The 22,894-nt window shown below is 38.5% G+C and overlaps 1 protein-coding gene across 1 annotated transcript; it reads right to left on the reverse strand.

Annotated features, from left to right (window-relative positions):
• Positions 1–27: 27 nt before the first annotated feature.
• Positions 28–20,923, reverse strand: LOC308260142 (guanylate-binding protein 3-like; the record flags this gene model as incomplete). The annotated part of the gene is made up of 12 exons (XM_080691463.1): positions 28–357; positions 1,223–1,384; positions 7,505–7,564; positions 8,422–8,615; positions 8,899–9,001; positions 10,743–10,955; positions 12,859–13,139; positions 14,413–14,661; positions 15,615–15,811; positions 16,014–16,123; positions 19,608–19,735; positions 20,737–20,923. 12 exons carry the CDS (start codon positions 20,921–20,923, stop codon positions 28–30), a joined length of 2,214 nt encoding a protein of 737 aa, XP_080547589.1.
• Positions 20,924–22,894: the final 1,971 nt, after the last annotated feature.

The raw sequence follows: 22,894 nt of genomic DNA on the forward strand, positions 1-22,894 counted from the left end.
AAACTTGGCCATGAATGTTGGCAAGGCTCAAGGCTTCTTCAAGAAGGAAGATGTGGTCATCATGCTGACTGGGTGACACCCTGGCTCTGGCTTCACCAACACCATATGTGAATGATGCCTGAGATATAATATCCCCTGAATCCCCTTATCCTGTTCCTGTCCTACTCCCTCTTCCAACACATCCATTAGGCCCACAAGGCTTGCAGTGCTCACTGTAGGCTCTAGTGTGGCACTGGTGGGCTCGGACACCAGGAAGATGAATGCCTCTGAAACATGGCTATGTTTAGACTTGGAGCCCAGCTTCCCCACATATGACCTCACCAAGCAAGGCAAGGAGGAGTGCAAGACTGGAGGACCCTAAAGTTTGTCGAAATAGCTCTTTCTCCTTTGTGTACTTTGTTCAGTTTCTACAGAAAGTGGATGCCCAGAGAACTCCCAGTCATAGCTTGAGATCAGGAGACAACCTGTAGGAGTAGGAGTAGGAGAAGAAGCAGGGTACTAGGGCATGAGGCAGACTGGCCCATGGCCTTACTTGCTTTGTCAACTGCCTTGACCTCCTCAACTCCATGCCCTTGTGCACTGTGTGTTCTATCTCTGCAATCTACTCAACTGATGCTGCAAACACTCCACCCTCTACCTTCCATTTTCCTCACTACTGCAGCCACTTTCAGGCTATCTGTATGTCAATAAACAATATCTAAAGAAAAAAAGAAAATTCATTTTGAGAATCATCATCATCATCATCATTATCTTTGTAGTACTGAGAACTGACCCCAGGGGCATTCTACCTTTAAGCAATACTTTCAGGCCTTTTTACTTTTGTTTATTTTGTTTTAAAATAAGTTCTCACTGTGTTTCTGAGAGTCTTGCTATGTTGCTGAGACTGTCCTTAAACCTACAATCTTCCTATCTCAGCCTGCCAAGTACTGTGATTACTTGTATGTACCACCAAACCTGGCAGAATTATTTTCTAATAGCTATTAGTTAGTATTCATTTATCACTTATCTGTGAGATAAATATTTAATAAAGAATAACTACAAAATCTGTCATACTCCCCTCCCCCACGTGAACTCCCAGTGGGAACAGGAGGTGGAACCCTGGAGGCAGATATATCACCAGGTGCCTAGAAACTAGGCTTTGTGAGACCACAGATGTTGCGAGAGAATCGGCGTTCCCACGCTTAGTCCCAGCCCCAACATATCAGCCTAAAAGCAGAAGTACTTCCGCTTTGGTGGGTGGGTGACTCAGATGGCCGATTGGGACTGGTCCCTTCCCCCACAACTGGCTGACCCATCCCAAAGGGTGCTGAATAAAGCAGATCGCTGGCTGACTGCCTCCTTCGTAATCTTTTGCCTCTATCGGGATCTTTACATCTGGTGGAATCTATTGAAATCTTTAAACTTTAGTATTTAATTATTCACAGTTGTGTCATTTAATTAAATTAATTAATTTATTTATTGGTGGTACTGGGGATGGATCCCAGGGGCCTTCTACCTCCAGGCCACACTACCAGACCTATTTTATATTTTTTATTTGGAAACAGGGTCTCTTAAACCAGCAGAGGTTGGCTTCGAACCTACATGATCCTCCTGTCTCAGCCTCCCAAGCGCAGGGATTACAAGCGTGCGCCACCATGCCCGGCGTGTCATTTTATTAAGTAAGGTAGGTCTGATAGGAAAAGCTATTTGGAATGTGTAATGGAATTAGCCTTCCTGGTTTGGATGGCAAGCAGAGGCATTTGATAAAGTTGTAAGGTCTAATAAAGGCATTTTTTATCCTGGTGAGCAAAGAAGGACACAGATAATTATTATATTCATATAACAGTTGACTTTCCACTACTTCAGAATAAGCAGTGTGCTGTGTGTGCTTAGATGCAGACTCCAGTTTGCCCAATTCATCAGGTGATTTATCACAGGAAGCATTCTTTTCTGAAATAACAACAAAAAGCTTGTCCATTGGCATGAGTCAGCAGAAGTAATGGAGGAAGTGGGCTGCAAAGAATGTGAGTTGTTAGTGAACAGGACCCAGCATTTGCACGAACCCCACAGAAGCTAGGGCAGCATCGTGGTTCACCCCAGCTGCATGTCTTCCTGCCTGCTGCCCTGTTTTTTTCCTGCTCCAAAGGACACTGGCCCTGTTCTAGCTTCCAGGTCAGAGAAGATACCACAAAACCCCACTGTTTATCTTGGGGTGACCCTTTGCCTCACAGAGAGGATCTCCTCAGGCTGCAGATGCATGGTCACACAAGGTACATAGAAAGGAGAAAATTTCACTGGAGACCGAGGAGGCTGGAGACCAGCAGACACTGTCCCATCAGCTCTCCTGCTTACTGCAGCCATTTTGAAGTCTGCTCTGCTATTCTCCATGTTTCTAATGAATTCCTGCTTCCCATATCCTCTCTAACACTGAAGAATTCCTTGATAAATAATCTGTGAGGGCTATTTAATAGCCAGATAACAGGCGAGGTGGGCTGTGGACAAAATTTCAAAATTTGAGAAAAAGAAAGGAGGAATGTAGGGGTGTCCCAAGTAGGGGATCCTTCATTGTTTCTGGGTACCATATGCAAGAAGATTGGAAACCAGCCTTCCTAAAAATTATGGAAAAAATCCACTTATAGGATTGCAAATTAGTGCAACCACTTTGGAAAACAGTATGGAGGATCCTCAGAAGAATGGGAGCTAACTTACCACATGACCCAGCAATACCACTTCTGGGTATCTACCCAAAAGAAAGGAAGCCAAACTACCAAATGAATGCATTCACATCTATGTTCATAGCTGCACAATTCTCCATTGCCAAACTATGGAACCAACCAAGATGTCCATCAACAGATAAATGGATTACAAAACTATGGGATGTGTACACAATGGAATCTTACTCAGCCATAAAAAAACACAATTATGTCATTTACAGGGAAATGGATTGAACTGGAGGATATTATGCTAAGTGAGATTAGCCAGTCACCAAAAGTAAGGAATCAATGCTCTCTCTAACATGTGGAAGCTAGGGAGAAATTGAGTTATAGGATGAAGAAGGAGATTCTATAGATGAGCAAATATGGTGACCTAACTGAGAGGATGGGAGGGAGGAAGAGGGAAATTCTCTAATGCACACGATGTACTTTAACAAATATATCAATATCAATCACTAAGCCAAACATGAAAAGGAGAAAGGAGGAAGGGATGGGGTGGGAATTGGGTAAGGGCTAATTGGGTGATGTGTGCATGTATGTCTCCACCATCTTGTGCCACATTAAGATGTATGACTACAATTCACCAATAAAAAACTTTATTGTATATATTAATACTAGTATATAATTAATATCTAGTTATATATTACACAAGTTTGTGTGTTGATTATGATAAACTAATGTATAAATAAAAATGTTAATATTAATACTAAAATACCTTTTTAAATCTAGAAAAAAATTCCATGAAGAGTACTTTGATTCCTTCAGCAGTTTAACAATTTATTCTAGTTTCAGCCATAAGAGAGGCCTTTCGTCTGAAGCCTTGTCTTGGAATGTATAAAATCTTTATTATAAGAGATAACTGTTACTGAACATCAAAATGGGCAAAGCTTCTGTTACTCTGCTTATGAAATCCTTTACCTTATACCTAACCCCCTTCTGTCATTGACCCAGGATCATGCCATGTGAACATTCTCATGTTGAGTGTGTGTTTGATTGTTGGTCCTGTGTGTGGGAGAGTTTTAGTGGTGAATCAGAGCTTCTTATTTTCTTCCTTCATCTTCATTATCAGACTGTCCAGATGTGCTGCACTCATCATTCCTTTGATAATATTGTCACAGGGCCATGAGTTCCCTTGATTATTGTCTCCTCAAAAGAAAGATTTCTTTTATGGGACACAAAGAGGATAGGCATAAAAGGCTTTATTGGGTAGATTTCACAGGAGGGTCACAGAGTAAAAGTTTCCATTTGCTACATGTTGAACTCAGTCTTTATATTTTCCAGAATTTACATCCCTTCTTACGCACAGCAATTTGGGCCAATTACTTTTGTGTTTCTCCTCACAGCTCAGTGAAATTGTGCATGATTGCTTCATGTGAAAAATCTAAAGCTGCAATGTCGTAGGCTGGAAGTCTGAACACACCTGGGTGGGGCGATTCCTGTTTCCCCTGTCCTATTTATTTTTAGCTAGCTACCTAACAGTATCACTCAGCTTTGGAGGACCGACTAAGGGTCTGATCTTTTCATTGCAGTGATTTTCATCAGGAAAAAATGAGGGAACTGAACATTGTCTCCCTTTCCTCAAGAAAGCAGAGGTGTGTCTGCAAATTTCACTGCTGAGTCAGCCTGTGAATGTCATTTTCAGTGATAAAATGATCCCCATACAAAAGCACGTTTTTTCTAGACATGGTGGCAACATGTCTGTAATCCCAGGACTTGGGAGACTGAGACAGGAGGACTGCAGGTTTAAAGTCAGCCTAGCAACTTAGTGAAACCCTCTTTCTAAATAAAAATAAAATAGGGCTGGAGTGTGGGTCAGAAATAGAACGCCTTTGGATTCAATAGCCAGTAACACACACACACACACACACACACACACACACACACACACACACACACACCGTGATGGTTTCAACTGAAGCACCTTGACATGATGAAAGAATTAGTACTAGAACCTAGTACTCTAGGTTCTGACACATTCTCTTCTGTTTTAAACATTATGATTATGCTGTGAGCCAAAGGCAGTGACTTCATTCCTGGGCAATTGTCTTAAGAAGCTTGCAGAACACACACAAGCCAGGCATGGTGGTGCACACTTGTGATCCCAGCATTTGGGAGGCTGAGACAGAAGGATCATGGTTCGCGGACAGCCTCAGCTACGTAGTGAGGCCCTTAGCAACTCAGTGAGAACTTGTTTCAAAATAAAGAATAAAAAAATAGCACTGGGGGTGTAGCTCGGAGGTAGAATGCCCTTGGGTTCCATCCCCAGTACCCCCCAAAAAAAGAACACACACAGGATGTGGGGTGTCCTGTTGCTCAGAGAGAACAGGGCATCAGATTCAGGTGCATGTGCAATGTATGCTACGGTTAGTCCCCTGTGCACTAATTGTTAAAACTGTGTCCTTTATCTTGAAAATCCTAGAGAGCAGTTAATATAGTGAGGAGATAGTAATTCGGGATTCTATTTGAGGGCAGTTCATGCATTTATTCACCCAGGTTTTAGAAACTATGGTGTTTGTAAGGTGGGCTTTGTGGTAGGAACTGAAGAAATGATGATGGAGATAGCCAAATACCTGAGGTCAAGAGTCAACAGGTCACTTCAGTTCTCTAAGTTATGTAACAAAGTTGTTGTAGCAATAACAGATTGTGATAATGGCAGGCAGCAGAAAGGAGTGACCACTCTAAACTCTGGAAATAAGGAAATACAACTTAAGGGAGAGCAGAGGTTGGCAAACAAAGGATATAGAGTGGGGGAGCTGGGCTCTTTTAAAAAGCCTCTGAGTGCAAGGGCCCGGAGTCAAGAGAAAATGCCCAACTTGTGGAGTTACATGGAGCTCATTCTTTCTACAAAAGTTTTAAGCATTAGCCATCTAAAAAGAATTTCTAAAATATCAGAGTGATGCAGAAGAAAATATATTCTCTAATTTACTATCTATAAATGTGGGGCAGAAATTTAACAACCAGTCAACATCACAGGTGACTTTTTGTCTAAAACATATTAAGGGCCAAATTTCAAGGTCTTATTGAAAGGCTCTAATGAAAACAAAATGAAGATGCATGTCAGGTACTTTCTTTCCTGCTGGAATAAGTAGACTCTCTGTTGAGCTGACTTATGTGGTAAATATTTCTATCCTGTCATGGTTTGAGAATGGTCTCATTCCATGAGTTCTTACTGCATTTTTAATTTAGTGATTGTATTTGTTTGAATAAATCATACTTTCATGCAAAGAGTGATATTCACAGAAAAATAGAAAAGATAAAGTGAGCTATTCTCTCCCATCTTTCCTCAGCTAATCATCATTTTTTGAGACCATAGATGCTAATTTCTTTTGTATTTTTCAGACATATATAATGATGTTTTCACATGGGCACTATTTTCTAAATTCAGTACAACAACTATTTATATATATGCAGGTATATATGTACACTTTGCTTATTTTTTTTACTCATAATGAATCTGGGGGACTTTCTTATATTAGTAAAAATAATGCTTTCCCTTTGGTTTTAGTGACTATGGAGTATACATATATTCCCTAATTTATACATATGTTTATACATTTATACATATGTTCCCTACTTTACATTATCTGTACCTAACAGAGAGACTTTAAAGATGCTTCCAAATGAAGATATAGTTAGATATTGTTATAGTTAGATATAACATATCCCCTAAAGGTCTCATCTATTAATGTTTGTAGCTGATGTCATTGAGTCATGAGGGTTCTAATCCCAGAAATGGATAAATCCAATGTAATGGATTTTAACCTAGGTGCCAGGTAACCTAGTAGAGCGTGGCTGAAGGAGGTGATCCCTGGGGGTGCATCCTTGGGCATTATGTAAATAGTTCTTTCTTCGGCTCTCCTCTACCTCCTACCACCATGCCTTGAGATCTGCAGTTTCTAGCCTCATGTGTACTGAGCCCAAAACCATAAGAAAATAACTCTTCTTTCCTAGATTATGGCTGGATGAATGCTGATGGATACAACTATTTTGGCATGACATTGATCTGGACACAAATATACCATTACAAATATTTTAACCTTGGGTAAGTGACCTATGTGAGGAATTCATAAATGTGGAATTATAAGGTGAGAGGTATGTGCATTTTAATTTTTGATGTATTATTGTAACAGTTCACACCCTCATTAACAAGTATGAGAGACTGTCAATTTCACCAAACCCTTGTTTTACAGTGCTGGCAAAAATCTTCTTCCTCATCCATAACAGAAGTGAAATAAGAAGCTCTTAATTTAATTCAATGTATCATTTATTATCAGCAAATGTAAATATTTTTCTCATATTAATGTTTATTTAAAAATATGCTTCTTGGTCTCTTATCATATCTCCACAACTAAAATAAAGCTTAAAACTATTTCCTTTTTGCCATTTGTATTTTTGCTTTACTTATTTCCTTTGAATAATTTCAGTTAATTGAATCAAAACCTAGTTTCCTTTTTTAGGGGGGTTGAAAATGTTAGACTCTGATATTCTTTGGTTATCACATTTTCTTTTTAAAGTGCTCTTGAATGAATCTACCATCACACACACACACACACACACACACACACATACACACTACAAAAATGAGCCTCAGTATTATGCTATTAAAGCAAAACATGATTTTTATAGTATTCTTAACAGGAATTATCTGTCTGTTTAACATATAAGCTGAGTATTTTCATCCCTACACCGCAGAGCTTGGACAAACCAGGTAGTACTGTAATGAACATATCTCCAGATCTATCAAGGATCTCAGGAATCACTGAAGGTCTTTTGTCTCTACTTATTTTAATTTCTTTTCTTCTTAGTTTTACCTCTTTATTTAACTTCTCATATTTCTCTTTAAATCCTTGAGTAAGTAACTCTTCTTGGATCTATTAAAAGAAAAAATCCATTATTGAAAATCTCTGCTTATCGGGATTTTGTATTTTGCAATATCAGCAGCATAGCTCATGTGTTTATGTGTTTATGTTTTCACCATGTAATAATGCTCTTTGATGATTTTGTCCAAGGCTTACACACTTTTGGAACTGAATAGTGGGAATATCCATGGCTTATATCTTTTCACAGTTCTCACTGAGGGAGAGAGGAGTTGGAGCTACAGGAGGCCAAATCCAGCTGAAAGAATGTCCTTTGGGAGAGAATGTGGGTTTAATTTCATTTAACTTTCAGCTTCATTGTGGTAGCCTGACTAGACCATCTAACAAATGATGCAGATTACTGCACCCTTGAAGAGTAGTGCTTGTCAGGCTCCAGAATGGGAAACAAAATTTACTTTACTCAAATTGAAAGGTTGAATTATACAGATCTTTAAAAAATGCATCAAGTTTGAGAATTATGAGGATAGTGTGTATCATCTAAAGACTAATTTGATAATTTCAAGAAGGAAGAGATCTATTTCAGATCTCATTGATGGTTGTACCGAGAATTCACAGGACCAATGGAATAAGGCATTATTCAGTTGGGGCAAAACAAGACCGTCCTACAGTCATACAAACAGCAAACCAATGTCCTATAGAGTTTTATTTTTATACTTGTAACATTACTGAAGGTGCTGTATTGTTAGAACTAAGGGCTTTTGTAGTATCTAATTTGATTTTCAGTCTACATAAACCACATAGCTCTTGGATTTTTCTCTGGGATTATGAATTTGCTTAACATATTGGTCCTTCCCTTCTTGAGGAACCAGGGCATTATGCATCAGGCACTGCCAGGCCCTCTAGACACTCACCTTCAGCTTATGTGCCAGTATCCTTTCCTGCTCTCTCAGAATGTTCTCCCATTCCCTCGCCATCTTGTCCTTCAGCTGGTTCATATTTTCCAGGAAGCTTCTCTCTTGAGCCTTCAGCATTTGCTCTTGCTCGTTATTTTGCTGTTTCTGCAGCTCCTGTTTCTTCTCAGCCACCTCCTTCTTGGCCAGTTCAGCTGTTCCAGAAAAGTATTAGAGAAGAAAAAACAATGGTCAGCTCTACTGTTTTGAGCTCAGAGATCAAATTGATTCTGAAAGAGGCAAGTGAGTTTCTGAATGTGATGGGAAACTGATCAGCTGGATGTGCAATCCCAATTCCTCTTATTGTTTTCTAATCTAGGAGAGTTTGGGATCCATAGTAGGAAGAAATTCTTTGTTTAAGGAAAATCTTTCTGTCTGATCAATCAGAGTGCTTTGCAGTAACCTGTCCACCCTGTGAGAGTTGAACCCTCCATGTACCTGCTGTGGCCTTCTCTGCATCAGTGAGGTCTTTGTCTGACTGTAGAATGATTTCCTCCATAGCAGCCTGTGATTGCAAGAAATCCTGCAGGACCTCATTTGCCTGGGGAAGTGAGGAGCAAATATTTGTTAGGCAATAAAGGATTTAGTCTTCCAATTATTGTTCAATAAAATCTGACTTCGTGCTGGGCGTGGTGGTGCATGCTTGTAATCCCTGCGCTTGGGAGGTGGAGACAGTAGGATCACGCAGATTTGAAGCCAGCCTCTCTGGCTTAAGAGACCCTGCTTCCAAATGAAAACATAAAATAGGTCTGGGAGTGTAGCCCAGAGGTAGAAGGGTTCCATCCCCAGTAACACAAACACACCACACACACACACACACACATACACACACACACACACACACACACACACAAAAATCTGACTTCGTAATTTTTTTTTTTTTTTTGGTTCTGGGTAACAAACCCAGGGGCATTCTACCTTCGAGGTACACCCCCAGCCCTAATTTTTATTCTTAATTCTGAAACAAGGTCTCACTAAGTTGCAGAAGGCCTCACTAAATTTCCGAGGTTGACTGCAAACCTGTCATCTTCCTGTCTCAGCCTCCCAAGTACTGGGATTACAAGTGTGTGCCACTATAGTCAGCTCTAAATTTTAAGCCATGCCTGAGATCCCACAGGGTTCTCTTAATTTTATGGCCACAACAAAATTTCAAGGTCTTTGGTCAGACATGAATATCGTCTGGAGCACCCTCCTTCTTATCTCTCCAGCCTGTTCTTTGTGATTCTGCCCTTCAGTCTCCAACACCCTGGTCACAGCCAACCAGATGTTTGTGCAATTCTGAAAATGTATACTCCCCACTGTTGGTGATATTTATACATCTGCTTCTTGTGCCAAGATATTTTTCTTGACTAGGATATCATTTATTAATACTTCAATTTGTAGCTTGTACTTCCTCTTCCAAAAGCCTTCCTTATCTACCTTCTGAGGTTTAAATGGCTGCTAAGTACATAGAGTTATCCTACTAGCACTACCATTTGTTGGCTATGTGACCCCAAGCTATATTTTAGCCTCTCTGTGCATCACGTTCCTCAACTGTATAACAGAGAAACTGTTAGTACTTAATTTTATTATTGTGAGGATTAAATTGATAGTTCAAACACAATCCATTCCACTATACCTGGTTTAGAAAACAGATGTTCAGTATGCTATCATAACCATTACTCTTAGAGCACAATCGGATAACTATGATCACAAACACCCAATGGATTATTTACGTCTGTCTCAACTGAGATCATAAGTTTTTTGAGAACAAAATTTGTTATAATATATCTACTATACTGCACAAAATTTTTCACATTGTTTGATAAATAAAAGAAATATCCTCTTCACTTGGATCTTTTTTAAAATTTTCTTTTTCTTTTCTTTCTTTTTTTCTTCTTCTTCTTCTTTTTTTTTTTTTTTTTTTTTTTTTTTTGGTGGTACTGGGGTTCCTGGAAGCCCTTCTACCTCCGGGCTACACTCCCAGACCTATTTTATATTTTTAAACAGGGTCTCTTAAGCCAGGGCAGCTGGCTTCGAACCTGCGCCATCCTCCTGTCTCCGCCTCCCAAGTGCGGGGATTACAAGCTGCGCCACCACACCGGCTTTCTAAATTTTCTAAATATTTCTAAAGAAATATTTGTGGCTTGTTTAACACTACAAAACTAGTTGTGGATATAAAAACTAAGAATGTTGAGATGTCCCCATACTTTGCTTTTGCATCACAAATAGTTTTCCAGAGGAGCACCAAAAATCCTCTGACTTTACTTTGTGGGCCATCCCCCCCTCTCCCTGCTCCTCACCTTCACTCCTTTCCTGGGCACTAGCTTGTAGTCATGTTCAACCTTCTTCTTTGCTTCCAAATAGAGACTGTGCCCTCCTGACACAGAGAAAGCTTTTCTTGACATGCTTTCTCTCAGAGGCTCTGAAAGCTTCTCCAGTTGAGCCTGGCAGTATTTGACAGATGCCTCTTTATTCTGCAGTATGAATTCTTCCTTCTTTTTCTCTATGGATTCCTGTCATGGAATGTAAAGAAGTACAGTATGAAGAAGCTACTAGAAGGAAGGTACAACTGGGATTCTCTTGGTGAAAGCAGTTTGATGGCCTCACCATGCACTGGGGCATGGAACAAGCCAGGAGACTTGCTGAGGTCCCAGGTCTGGTGGATTCTGTGTGACTCTGCAAAGTCCCTTAACTTACCTGGGTCCAGGCTCGGTATATGTAAAATGATGAAGTCAGAGTTGTAAAATTTATGGCTTATTCTGGTTATGTTGATTAACAGGGACCTAAACCTTCATAGTAGCCAGAAAATGCTAAGTTGTGTCTGGAAGTAAAATTTTCTCAGGGAACGTGGGTTGCTATGGATGACAATATATATGTGGCAAACACACTCCCCAGGAATGAATTAAGCAAATTCTGAATGTCATTTTGAATCTTTCAGGCTTCTTTCAGTGAGGACTTGAATGTGTGAGGATACAGGAACAGATATTTTATTTTTGCTTATAAATTACATCCCAGCTGAATTTCCACAATAAGAATTAAGAGAATTTGATTTCTGTGGGTCAGTTTAGGTAGACTGAAAGATAAATTTCAGTCAAGGTGCTGCTGATCAGCAAAATTAAGATGTCTCTTGAGAGTTTTCTCCCTTGTCCACAGACTGTATAGTCCTTGGGCCTGTGATGATGATGAACATCAATCCCAGAATTCTGTGTCTTACACAGTACAGGTTGACTTTAAGAAATGGAGAGTACATGCTTTTACACTGTTGGTGGGAGTGCAAACTAGTTCAGCCACTATGGAGATCAGTGTGGAGATTCCTTAGAAAACTGGGAATAGATCCACCATATGATCCGGCTATACCACTCCTGGGTATCTTTCCAGAGGGGTTGAAATCAGAGAACTACAGTAGCATATGCATACCTATGTTCATAGCAGCATAATTCGTAATAGCCAAAATATGGAACCAACCTTGGTCTCCCTCAACAGATGAATGGATTGCAAAATTATGGGAAATACACACAATGGAATTCTATTCAGCTATAAAGAAGAACAAAATCATGTAATTCACAAGAAGATGGAAAGATCTGGAGAACATTATGTTAAGTGATATCAGCCAAGCACAGAAAGAGAAGGGACATATTTTTTCTCTAATATGCCCAAACTAGGGACTATTAGGGATACCAAAGAGACTCCAGATAATGGAGGGGAAATCTCAGCAAAGCTAGAATGGAAGGATAGGAGATGAAGAAGGCTGAAGTTGGTTAATGGAGGGGCTACATTCAAATATGTGTAAAAGTATGAATATAGCATGGTCAACCTGGACACTCATTGTTGGGAGAGGGGGAAGGGGAATGGGGAGGACAGAGAGCACCAATCACGGTCTAAATGTATGCTGTTTTCAACATGTTCCACATAAAAATAAAATAAAAAATAATGAATGAATGAGTGAATGAATGAATGAATAAAGCAAAAAAAAATGGAGAGTACCTAATCAAATAAGCAACTGAAAACCACTTTTGTCTAGTTGATATCGAAAGGAGGAAATCAGAGAAATAAGAAACAAGGGGAGGATAGGATGCATCATTGTTTTGTTGATGGAAGGACTTATCCAAAACCTCTAGACGATAACTAACACACCTTGTTTTAAGTGTGCAGTGCAGGGAGAAGAGCACCCAGATCCCTCTGCAGAAATCTGACTATGAGCTAAAAAATGCATGTTGTTCCGGGTTATTTGTAACAACAGAAATTTAAGTGTCGTCTTTTAGAGAAAAGGGTGAGCTGTAGCCTGGAGAGCCTTGTTATCCACAAAATTCCCAGCTCTTCCCATGATGAGAAGGGAGCACCTGGGAAGAAAAAGCTGATCTAAACTTCATTCCAAAATGGCAGAAATCAGGAAAGTTAAGTATTGAGGTGCATTACCACCAGCTTCTTCTGGAACTCCCGGTTTTCATCCTTGAAGGAGTGCTCCATGAAGACTGCAAGGGCCTCCCTCTCGCAGGCTGCGTGCACATCCAGCAGCTCCTGGAGCGTGTCTGTGGGGAGCCTCACCCGCTGGGTCATCTGCTGGCTGTAGTGCTCAGCCGCCTTCTGCACTGCCGCTGAGTTCTCACGCTGAGCCAGAGCGGTCACCGCATTCTCCAGACAAGGCACCGCTCCACTGTTGATGGCATTCACATAGGTCTGCACCAGGGCCCCCAGGCCTGATTATGCATGATATTTAGAAAAAAAAAAGTTTCATAAAGTTTAAGAATTCTATATTCAAAAATGTCACATTTTATTGACCATAAATTTTCTCCTCTTTGTCGTATTCCTTGTCCTCATTCTCCTCCTCAGTGCCTGAGTCACCTCCATGTAATAACTGCTTTTCCTATTCACTTTCTTTTATTGTTTTCAATGTACCATGTTATACTTTATAGTAAAAAATTTTAGAAAAATCTTTGTAGATAGGCAGCATAAAGTACATAATTTCAGTCTCATTTCCAAATTAAAATGTGGGATCCTTTACTTTAAAAAAATCAAAAATTTCAAGACAGTGAAACAAAACTTCAAACCAAGCATATCTCCAGATACTATGGAGCTGTATAGGGCATATGTTCATGAAACTAGCCTTGTACAGAGAAAACAAAACAAACAAACAATCATAATACATACATACATACATACATACATACACACGCTTGGGATTGAATTGAGGGGCACTGAAACTTTCAGCTTCATTCCTAGCTCTTCTTATTTTGAAATGGGTCTTGCTAAGTTGCTGAGGCTGACCTCAAATCTGTGATCCTCCTTTCTTAGCCTCCCAAGTGCTAGGATTATGGGCATGTGCCAACACTCCCAGAAAGATCATATTTAATATTGTTTTTTAAATGCACCATGGGTTTTCATGAGACTCATGGCTTGCTGTTTATTTTATGATGAGTATAAACTCATAAAATATTGTACATTATCACTGAAAAGCATTTACTTTATATAACTTTTCAGTATGCATATTTCTTTTTAATATCAATTTGTGCTTATATCTTTAGTGTGTTAACTTCATGAGATAAAGTAGGAATCAAATAACCCAACATAAGAAAAATTTATTTAAGAAGTGTGCATCTCAGCCGGGCGGGTGGTGCACGCTTGTAATCCCAGCATTTGGGAGGCTGAGACTGGAGGATCATGGTTCACGGACAGCCTCAGCTACTTAGTGAGGCCCTCTGCAACTCAGTGAGACCCTGTTTCAAAATAAAGAATAAAAAATTGGGCAGGGGGTGTAGCTCGGAGGTCAAATGCCCCTGGGTTCCATCCCCAGACCCGCAAAAAAAAAAAAAAAAAAAAAAAAGAAGTGTGCATCTCTATGTGTGACATAAACATATGCTTCTCTATATTCCTATGTAGATGCAAAAAATTATTGACAAACCTACAGAAGAATCATAATTTTATCATCCATGCTGATCTACAGAGAGATGCACTTTGGGAAAGAAGACTCACGGTTCCCGGTGACCACTATTCCTTCTCTGAGTGTCTTAGTACGTGCATGGGTGAAGATGTTAGAACAGAAATTTCTTGATTTCTCCTGAAACTCAGGATTCAGTTGGTTTTCTGATACATATTCAATGAGAGATAGAAGTCTTGTGTCATTTGTTGGCCGGTCAAAGACAAAACACTTCCGTCTGGGGAAAAAATACTTGATGCACTCTCTGGACTGATTGGATACATGATGGACTTGAGGATTGTTGTCTGAGAAAGAGGAAAATCAGAAATTATACTGGGCATATCTCATGAGCAAGTGAGGTAAGGATTTCTATGGCCAGAGAGTTTTGTATCCTTTTTCTCTCCTATGATAATTAAAATCTTTTAACATAGACATTCACTGTCTTTTTTTCAAGTCAGACTTATATCAATGACATAACTAGGAAGAGAAATTTGGGAATAAATCTTGTCTTGATTAAAAAAAATTTCTACGGATGGTATTTTTAGACATAAACATAGTGGAGAGTATTGAGTAGTTTTGATGTTTTAGTAAGACTAAATATGTTCAAATAAACAAAAAGACATGAGGTAGAAAGTAATAAATTCTGATAATTATCAGAAATATTAAAAAGATATAGATTGAAAAGATAGATGTTTCTTAAAATTTATTTAGTGCATAAGCTCATTTTGTAGAAAGTATAACTATATAGAAATTAAAAAGTTGTATCTCCATTTGGGAAGAACAAAACCTAATGTCTTTTCAATGGATATGCTTTCATTGAGATTTCACCTCTAAAAATATATAGAGTTGCTTTTCTCAGCAAAGATGAGCAGGGTTTATGATAGCAAAAACATTTACTTAGTCTTTCGATGTTTTTAGCACCGATTGTAATCTAGAGTTAAGGTACACATTTCATAAAATACAAATCTAGTTTGGATACATTTGCTCTGTTTTAGGCTCTACTCTTTTTTGGTTTTGGTGGTCAAGAATATCTTTATTGAATAATTATTGTGTCTGACTAGAAGTAACAATATAGGCTCTTAATATTCCTGAATGAGCTTAGGCTCCAGATTTTTAAGCTTTCAGCTTGTCTCCTAGTCATCATCTCTATGGACCTCAATATAGCCTCAAATACAAAAGTTATCACAGACATGATAGGCAGAATTTAGTGGACCCACCCCTTCCTCAACAATTCTCTACTCAGATCACTTTTCAATACCTGGAATCATCTTCAAGGCATTCTCCAGGTACTCATCTTCTGTGATGGTGCAACCATCTAACTTCAGCTCCAGAGTAAAATCTCGAACAGTCCAGATAAAGTCTGGAAAGAAACTCACAAACTCTGTGGAATCTTCTATTCCATCAGATCTTGGGGAGGATTTTGCTCTGATGAGTTCTGTGAGCTCTGTCACATAACTAAGACTTTGCTAAGGAAAAGAAGTTACCAACTACAATTCTCACATTTCCCTAATTAAAACATCACTATAACACTTTCTTTTGCTTTCTGTCCCATCTGCTCCATCAATGGCAATTTAGTTGTGGGGATGAAAGTCTGACATGATCTTCATTTTCATTAATTCCTCAATGAAACATAACAATCTGTCTCTTGGAAGGATACCCAAGCTTCTCCAAGGCATCATTATTGATGGTACTCATGCTGTTGTAGACAAAAGTGCTGCTCAGAAGAATGGCCAGGGCAAAGATCCATGAGTCATTCTTAGGATCACCCTACAAAGCACAAAAGAGGAAGAGGGCTTTGAATTTACTTTTTTTAAATCTCACTCTAATATTTTTTTCTCTCAGCCTTTTATTTATTATTTTATTTATTTTATTTTTTAATTTTTTTTTTTTTTTTTTTTTTTTTTTTTTTTTTAGTGGTACTGGGGTTCCTGGAAGCCCTTCTACCTCCGGTATACACTCCCATGGGCTACACTCCCAGACCTATTTTTTAACATTTTTATGTGGAAACAGAGTCTCTTAAGCCAGCAAGATCCTCCTGTCTCCGCCTCCCAAGCGCGGGGATTACAAGCGTGCGCCACCACGTCCGGCTTTTATTTATTATTTTAACATACTGGCTTTCCAAAGAAATATGGTTGAAAGGTAAGCATGGATGCATGTATTGGCTTTGACAATCACATTGACATTTCTTCTGATTTCATTTCCTCATCAATAAAATAGTGCTAATCATACTTTCCTTACAGTGTTTTTTCATACAACAGGTAAAATAACACAACATATAAATAAAAACTAACACAGTATCTAGTATGTAATTAGATGCTTAATTTTATATGTTAACACTTATTCATCCAACATATTTTTGCTGATCATGAGTTATATAAATATACTATGCTTGGCTCAACTGAAAACTCAAATTATAGCCAAATAAAATCAACAATCAGTTATATGCACTAACCACATTTCACACTGTTTTTATTATTCCAAAGATGGATATTTCAAAGTAATGATAAATGTATACAATGAATTCAACAAATTTTACAATATCTAGAATGAGCTTGCATGTTAATACTGCATGTAAGTAGTATAAACCATAGTCATATTAAAGTAAAAATAAATCTCTTATGTTAAAACATATGCTATGAAAACCCAACACTAAGAAAACAAAGCATCCAATAACAAAATGGGCAAATGAACTAAATAGACACTTCACAAAAGAAGAAAATTCAAATGGCCAGTAAATGCATGAAAAAATGCTCAACATCACTGGCAATCAGAGAGATGCAAATCAAAACTACCCTGAGATTTCACCTAACTCCAACTAGAATGGCAATCATTCAAAACACAAACAACAACAGATGCTGGCAAGGATGTGGAGAAGTGGGAACTCTAAGACATTGTTGGTGGGATTGCAAATTAGTGCAACCACTTTGAAAAACGGTGTGAAGAATCCTCAGAAGAATGGGAACAAATCTACCATTCAATCCAGCAATACCACTGTTGGGTATCTACCCAAAAGAAAAGAAAACAAACTACCAAACTAATGCATGTGTATCTATGTTCATAGCTGCACAATTCACCATAGCCAAACTATGGAACCAGCCAAGATGTCCATCAACAGATGAATGGATCACAAAACTGTGGGATATGTACACAATGGAATTTCACTCAGCCATTAAACAAAACTCAATTACATCATTTTCAGGGAAATGGATGGAACTGGAGGACATTATGCTAAGTGAGATTAGTCAGTCACAAAAAATAAGAAATCAGATGCTCTCCCTAATATGTGAAAGCTAAGGAGAAATGGGTCATAGGAGAAGCTCTAGATGAAAAAGGAAATCCTATAGAGTAGCAAACAAGACAACCTTAATAAGGGGATGGGAGGAGGGAAGAGGGCAATTCTTTAAAACACGCAATGTACTTAAACATATCGAAGTCAACCACTAAGCCAAGCAAGGGAAGGACGGACGGGGAGGGAATGGGGTGGGAATTGGGTATCAGTGATGTGTACATGTATGTACACACAAGTTTTTTTACCCCAATATTATGTATGACTATAATGCACTAATAAAAAAATTAAAAAAACATATGCTATGAAAGTTGGAAAAAATTGCACATTATAACTATTTTCTGATAGCCTTAAGGAAAAAATTGCACATTATAAACATTTTCTGATAGCCTTTAAAGGAATTGATAGAAAATAGAATTGAATAACTGTTGTTATTATTAGCAGAAGCACCATCAGAGATATTATACTACTAGAGTCCTTTGCAATAACATAAGTTTATTTTGTTGGCTGGAACAGAGGGTAGAAGGCTAGATGGTGAGCTTTGAAGCATAATGGTATACAGCCTTCAAGGCCAGGCTAATTTACTTCTATAAATTACAGTATTGTCTAATTTGTAGCATAACACCAAAATTATTTCTCCTATAAAAGGTACATAAATTTTGGCACTGAGCCATTAGGTAAGTTCAAAACTAAAATCTATGTCTATAAGACTCTATATTGGAATTTGGGCAAGAAAATATTCATTATTTTTCCACATCACAATTTTTTAAAAAGTAACTGACTAGGATAATAAATAGTGAAAATTGTGATAAACAATAAATACTTTAGATACTAAAATTATAACTTTGATACATAGTTTGATACTGAACTCTTGGGGCAGAAATAACCACCTATTGAAATCAGATACTATTTTTAAATAAATCTCAAAGAAAGGCAAAAAATAAAGGAATATTATTTATTTAATATCTTATTATAAAACTAAAATATCTAAAACTTCATCTTAAAATGTTCATTGGATGCCAAACACATGCTTTTATAGAACCAACAAGGTCAGGTATCTCAAAGCCTTCACCCTAGAAAATGTAAATCCCACTTCCTTAATTTCAACCTCCAAATATACACTTACCTCCTAGCTCATAAGGTGAATTGAAAGTCTTTCCTCACATTGTGGGATGGGTCAATGCCTTTCATCTTTGCTGTCAAGAGATCCTTATACATAAAAGTTCGTAGCAGAAGCTATGCTGTGTAGCCTGAGCTTACTGTTAGGAGAGCATTTATCACCCCAAATCTGGGGAGTGATGATGGATGGCAGCTTTTAGGCATCAGCTTTAAATGAGAAAGGTTTCCAGGGAAGCCTTCCAGTGATATATCATTATTTCAATTCAAGATACATTCAAGGGATTATTTCAGACACAGGGATCCTCACAGAATGGGCAGAAGCCTGGGACTTCACATTTCCTTCTGCTCAAACTGTTTATTTCCCTTCCATCCCACAATTATTACCTCAAGAGCTCACTCTAATAAATATTTTGCATGCTAATCTCTATCCTCGGGTCTACTCTCAAGGGAACTCACCTTGTCTTAAACATGGATAATGCTGCATTGCATCTGACAGGGCACATATAGCCTCCAGTACTGCAATGTAGGCTCTTTGAAGGCAGGACCTTTATTCTGTTCACTGGTGCCTATAGAACTAAGTCTTGAGGCCTCAAACTGAGTTACTCAAAGTTATCAATTAAATGGAATTAAATCATTAACCTTGGTGTGAAGGAATTACAATTTTTACATAATGTACTGTACAATGTTTGAGTTTTACCTAGAAATGAGATGAAAACACCAACGTTCACCTCATTTTCTATAGTTTCATTTCTATGTTTTAGGAACAGAGCCTATAAGTTACAAATGACCATTCGGATGTAAGAAGAAAACAAGGGTAAAGTTTACCTATGTGCCACTCTTACTTACCTTTTCCACATCACCCAGGCCCTCAGTGTCCAGAAGGACCAGGGTGTGCTTTGGCTTGGTAGGGTGGGACATACACCACATCCAGATGCCCTTGGTTTCAGACCTCACTGTGGAGCCTAGAGGGAAGCCTGCAAGGATAAACAGAAACAATGTACACTACCAAGAAGTACACTGACAGCAGAAACTATAAATCAGACTTTTAGGATTATAGCCAGGGAAACAAAATGGTGCTTCCCCCATTTCATTAAGGATGTCCTACTTTGTGTACCATTTTAAGAAACAGGAAGAAGTCAACGATGAGAATAATGCCAAGGAAGGAAGGGCTCAAAGTGGAGACAAAAGAGCATCTCTGACTCCAATAAAAAGAGGTCGTTGGCAATCGTACTAAGAGTAGTTTGAAGCATAGTGGGGTTCGAAGTTCAAGAGAAGGAAATCAAAACATGCATCAGGGTTGGGGTGTGAAGTGGAAAAAATAATATAATTTTACTTTAAAAACTGATAAATAAGCCTGAGGTGGCGGTCAGAGTAGAATGTGGGGCTCAGAAGGATTCTTAAGATGCTCTAACATTCAAAGAATGTTTGAATATTGATGAATATATTTCATTGAGAAAGGTGTGTGTGTGTGTGTGTGTGTGTGTGTGTGTGTGTGTGTGTGTGTGTGATATTGAGAATTAAACATAGAGTTATTCCACCTCTGAACCACACCCTAATCCCTTTCTATTTTTTGTTTTTAAACAGGGTTTTGCTAGCTTAGTGAGAATCTCACTGTATTACTGAGGCTATCTTTCAACTTGCCATCCTCCTGTCTCAGCCTCCCAAGTACAGGTGTGCGCCACCAAATCTGGCTTCAAAAAATATTTTTCTAAAGAGGAGGCATGACCATGGCAGTCTGGTGAGATAAAGTTAAAGTATTTTCAGAACCAGTTAGAGAGATTTTCTTTAGTAGGAGTAAAACAAGAAGAAAGAATTCAATTAGTCAGTAATTTGATGTTAAGAATTAGTTTTGTTTCTTGAGAGCTGGCTTCTCTTCATTTGACTACAAAACAGGTTTAAGAACCTGAGACATAACAGGTTTAATAAAAACAACAGAGATAAATGAAAATGGCCCCTGCTCCAGGACAGCACTCACCCTGGTTCTGTCCTGACAGGCAGTTCATTAAGTAGGATTTTCCTGTACGGTACAGCCCTACGATGGCCACCACCACCACAGGCTGAGAAATCTTCTCAAGAATTTGCACAGCCTGCGGATTCACTGACAGCTGCTTGTCCTTGTTTTCAACCAGACACACTGGGGCCATCATGGATCCAGATTCCATGGTAATCTGCCAATGCAAAAAGCTTCTCAGTGAAATGCAACATCGTGGAGACATTTCAGATCATGTCTATTTAAGGCATGTGCACATAGCTTTCTGTTGGTGACATACTGGATTTGTTTCCTAGGGCTGCCACACAAACTACATTACACAAATTATTTCCCTTAAAACAACACTTTTTTTTCTATTACAGTTATGGAGGCAAAATATTCCAAATAAAGAAATTGGCAGGAATGCATCCCCTTTGAAGGGGAGAATATTTGCCTCGAGGAGCTTCTGGTGACTCCAGATCTTTCTTGGTTAGATGCTGCATTTAATCTCTGCCTTTTTCTGTACATGGACTTTTCCTCTTCTCTTTTTGGACTTATGTCTTTGTCAAATCTCCCTCTGCCTTGCTCTTATAAATAAACTTGGCATGGATATAGCATCTACCCAGAAAATTCAATGTCGTCTCATTTTAGTTTTTTAATGCAGTTATATCTGCCAATATCACTTTTCCAAAATATCCAGGGATAACATATAGGGATTTGTGGATCTTACTGGTTAGGATATAGACCTATATTTGGGGGAGTACCATTCAGTTCACTAATTTGCCTTTGGGCCTGCAAAATTCACATCTGCTTTTAAGGCAAAGTATATTATCCCATCTCACCATCACTAAAAGTCTTAAGCAAGTGTGGCACTAGCTCTATGTATAAAAATTATGCAAATATCATCAACATAAAATCTAAGTATTCTAAACTGAATCTGAGATAATTTTTTTTCTATCTGAAGACTTGTAAAATTATAAAGAGTCATTTGCTTTTAAAACAGAGTGGTGAGACAGACACAGGAAGACATTTGTACCCCACAGGAAGAAATTGGATGAAATAAACAGGTCACTAGTCCCAAGAATGTTTGAAATGAAGCAGGGTAAACTTCACTAGATTCCAAGGCCTTGGGATAATCTGCCATACTCAGCTCCATCTCCCTCTGTCCCAACATGGCTCCAGGGGCTTCTGGTCCCTTGCTGGCTGTTTGCTCTCTGCGCCTGCAGAGGCACTGCCACCCTCTGCACCTGCGGTGAACCACTGAGCCACTATGCATGCACAGAGCAGTTCTCTTTGCTTCTGCATTCACGCCTCTGCCCTATTGCCATTCTTTTCTTTCCTTGAAGGTAGCCCGTGTTTGGATAAAAGTAACCCTGTTAGCCCATTTCAAGCTTGTCAAATTTTTGAGGTCCCCTAGCCTTTTTTCACCATTACCATTAGTCCAAGAAGCAGCATTTCTGTTGATACAATACTCTCAAGTAACAAAGGATATTATGGGTCTCCAATGATTCATTTTTCCAAAATAATATTCATGTTAATGAATACATCTGTATTACAATGCCTGGTACAAATGCCTTATGTTCATTGTCTTATAGGCCCCGAGAGAAGCCTGAAGGTTAAAAAAAAAAACCTTCTAGTAAAGGCAATATTAATATAGACTCATTTGTTAAAAATTTTTACTGTCAGTCCATGGTAGAACTAGGATTTAGAGTGGCCTGTCTATATTCCTACATTTATCTGCTACAAAAAACTTTACCTGTTAATGCTACTTTCTCAAATAATTTTTATACGATAAGTTTGTTGATAGAGAAACTGGAAGGGTATTTATTGCCTAATAATGTAAGACTTTATAATACATGTGTGATCTGGATGAATACTGCTATTTCTGTAGTCATTTTGTCAACCACTGAAATGTTTCTAGAGTGACCAGTCTGTCTATAATGCATGTGCCGTCTAGGAAACTTTAACTCCCTTTATGATATATGAAAGGCATATCAGTTTGTGTTTAGTCTTATTTAGTACCATCCTTTGCTTATTTGTCACATATTTGATGAGCCTGATATCATGCTCAGTGTAAATCCCAACATTCAAAATGCCAAAGAGTATTTAGCATCTAGGATTTGGGCCATTGCTAATCAATAAAAAAAAACCCAGAACACTACTG

This window comes from Muscardinus avellanarius, assembly GCF_963383645.1.
Source record: "Muscardinus avellanarius genome assembly, chromosome: 3".
Taxonomy (NCBI): Eukaryota; Metazoa; Chordata; class Mammalia; order Rodentia; family Gliridae; genus Muscardinus; species Muscardinus avellanarius.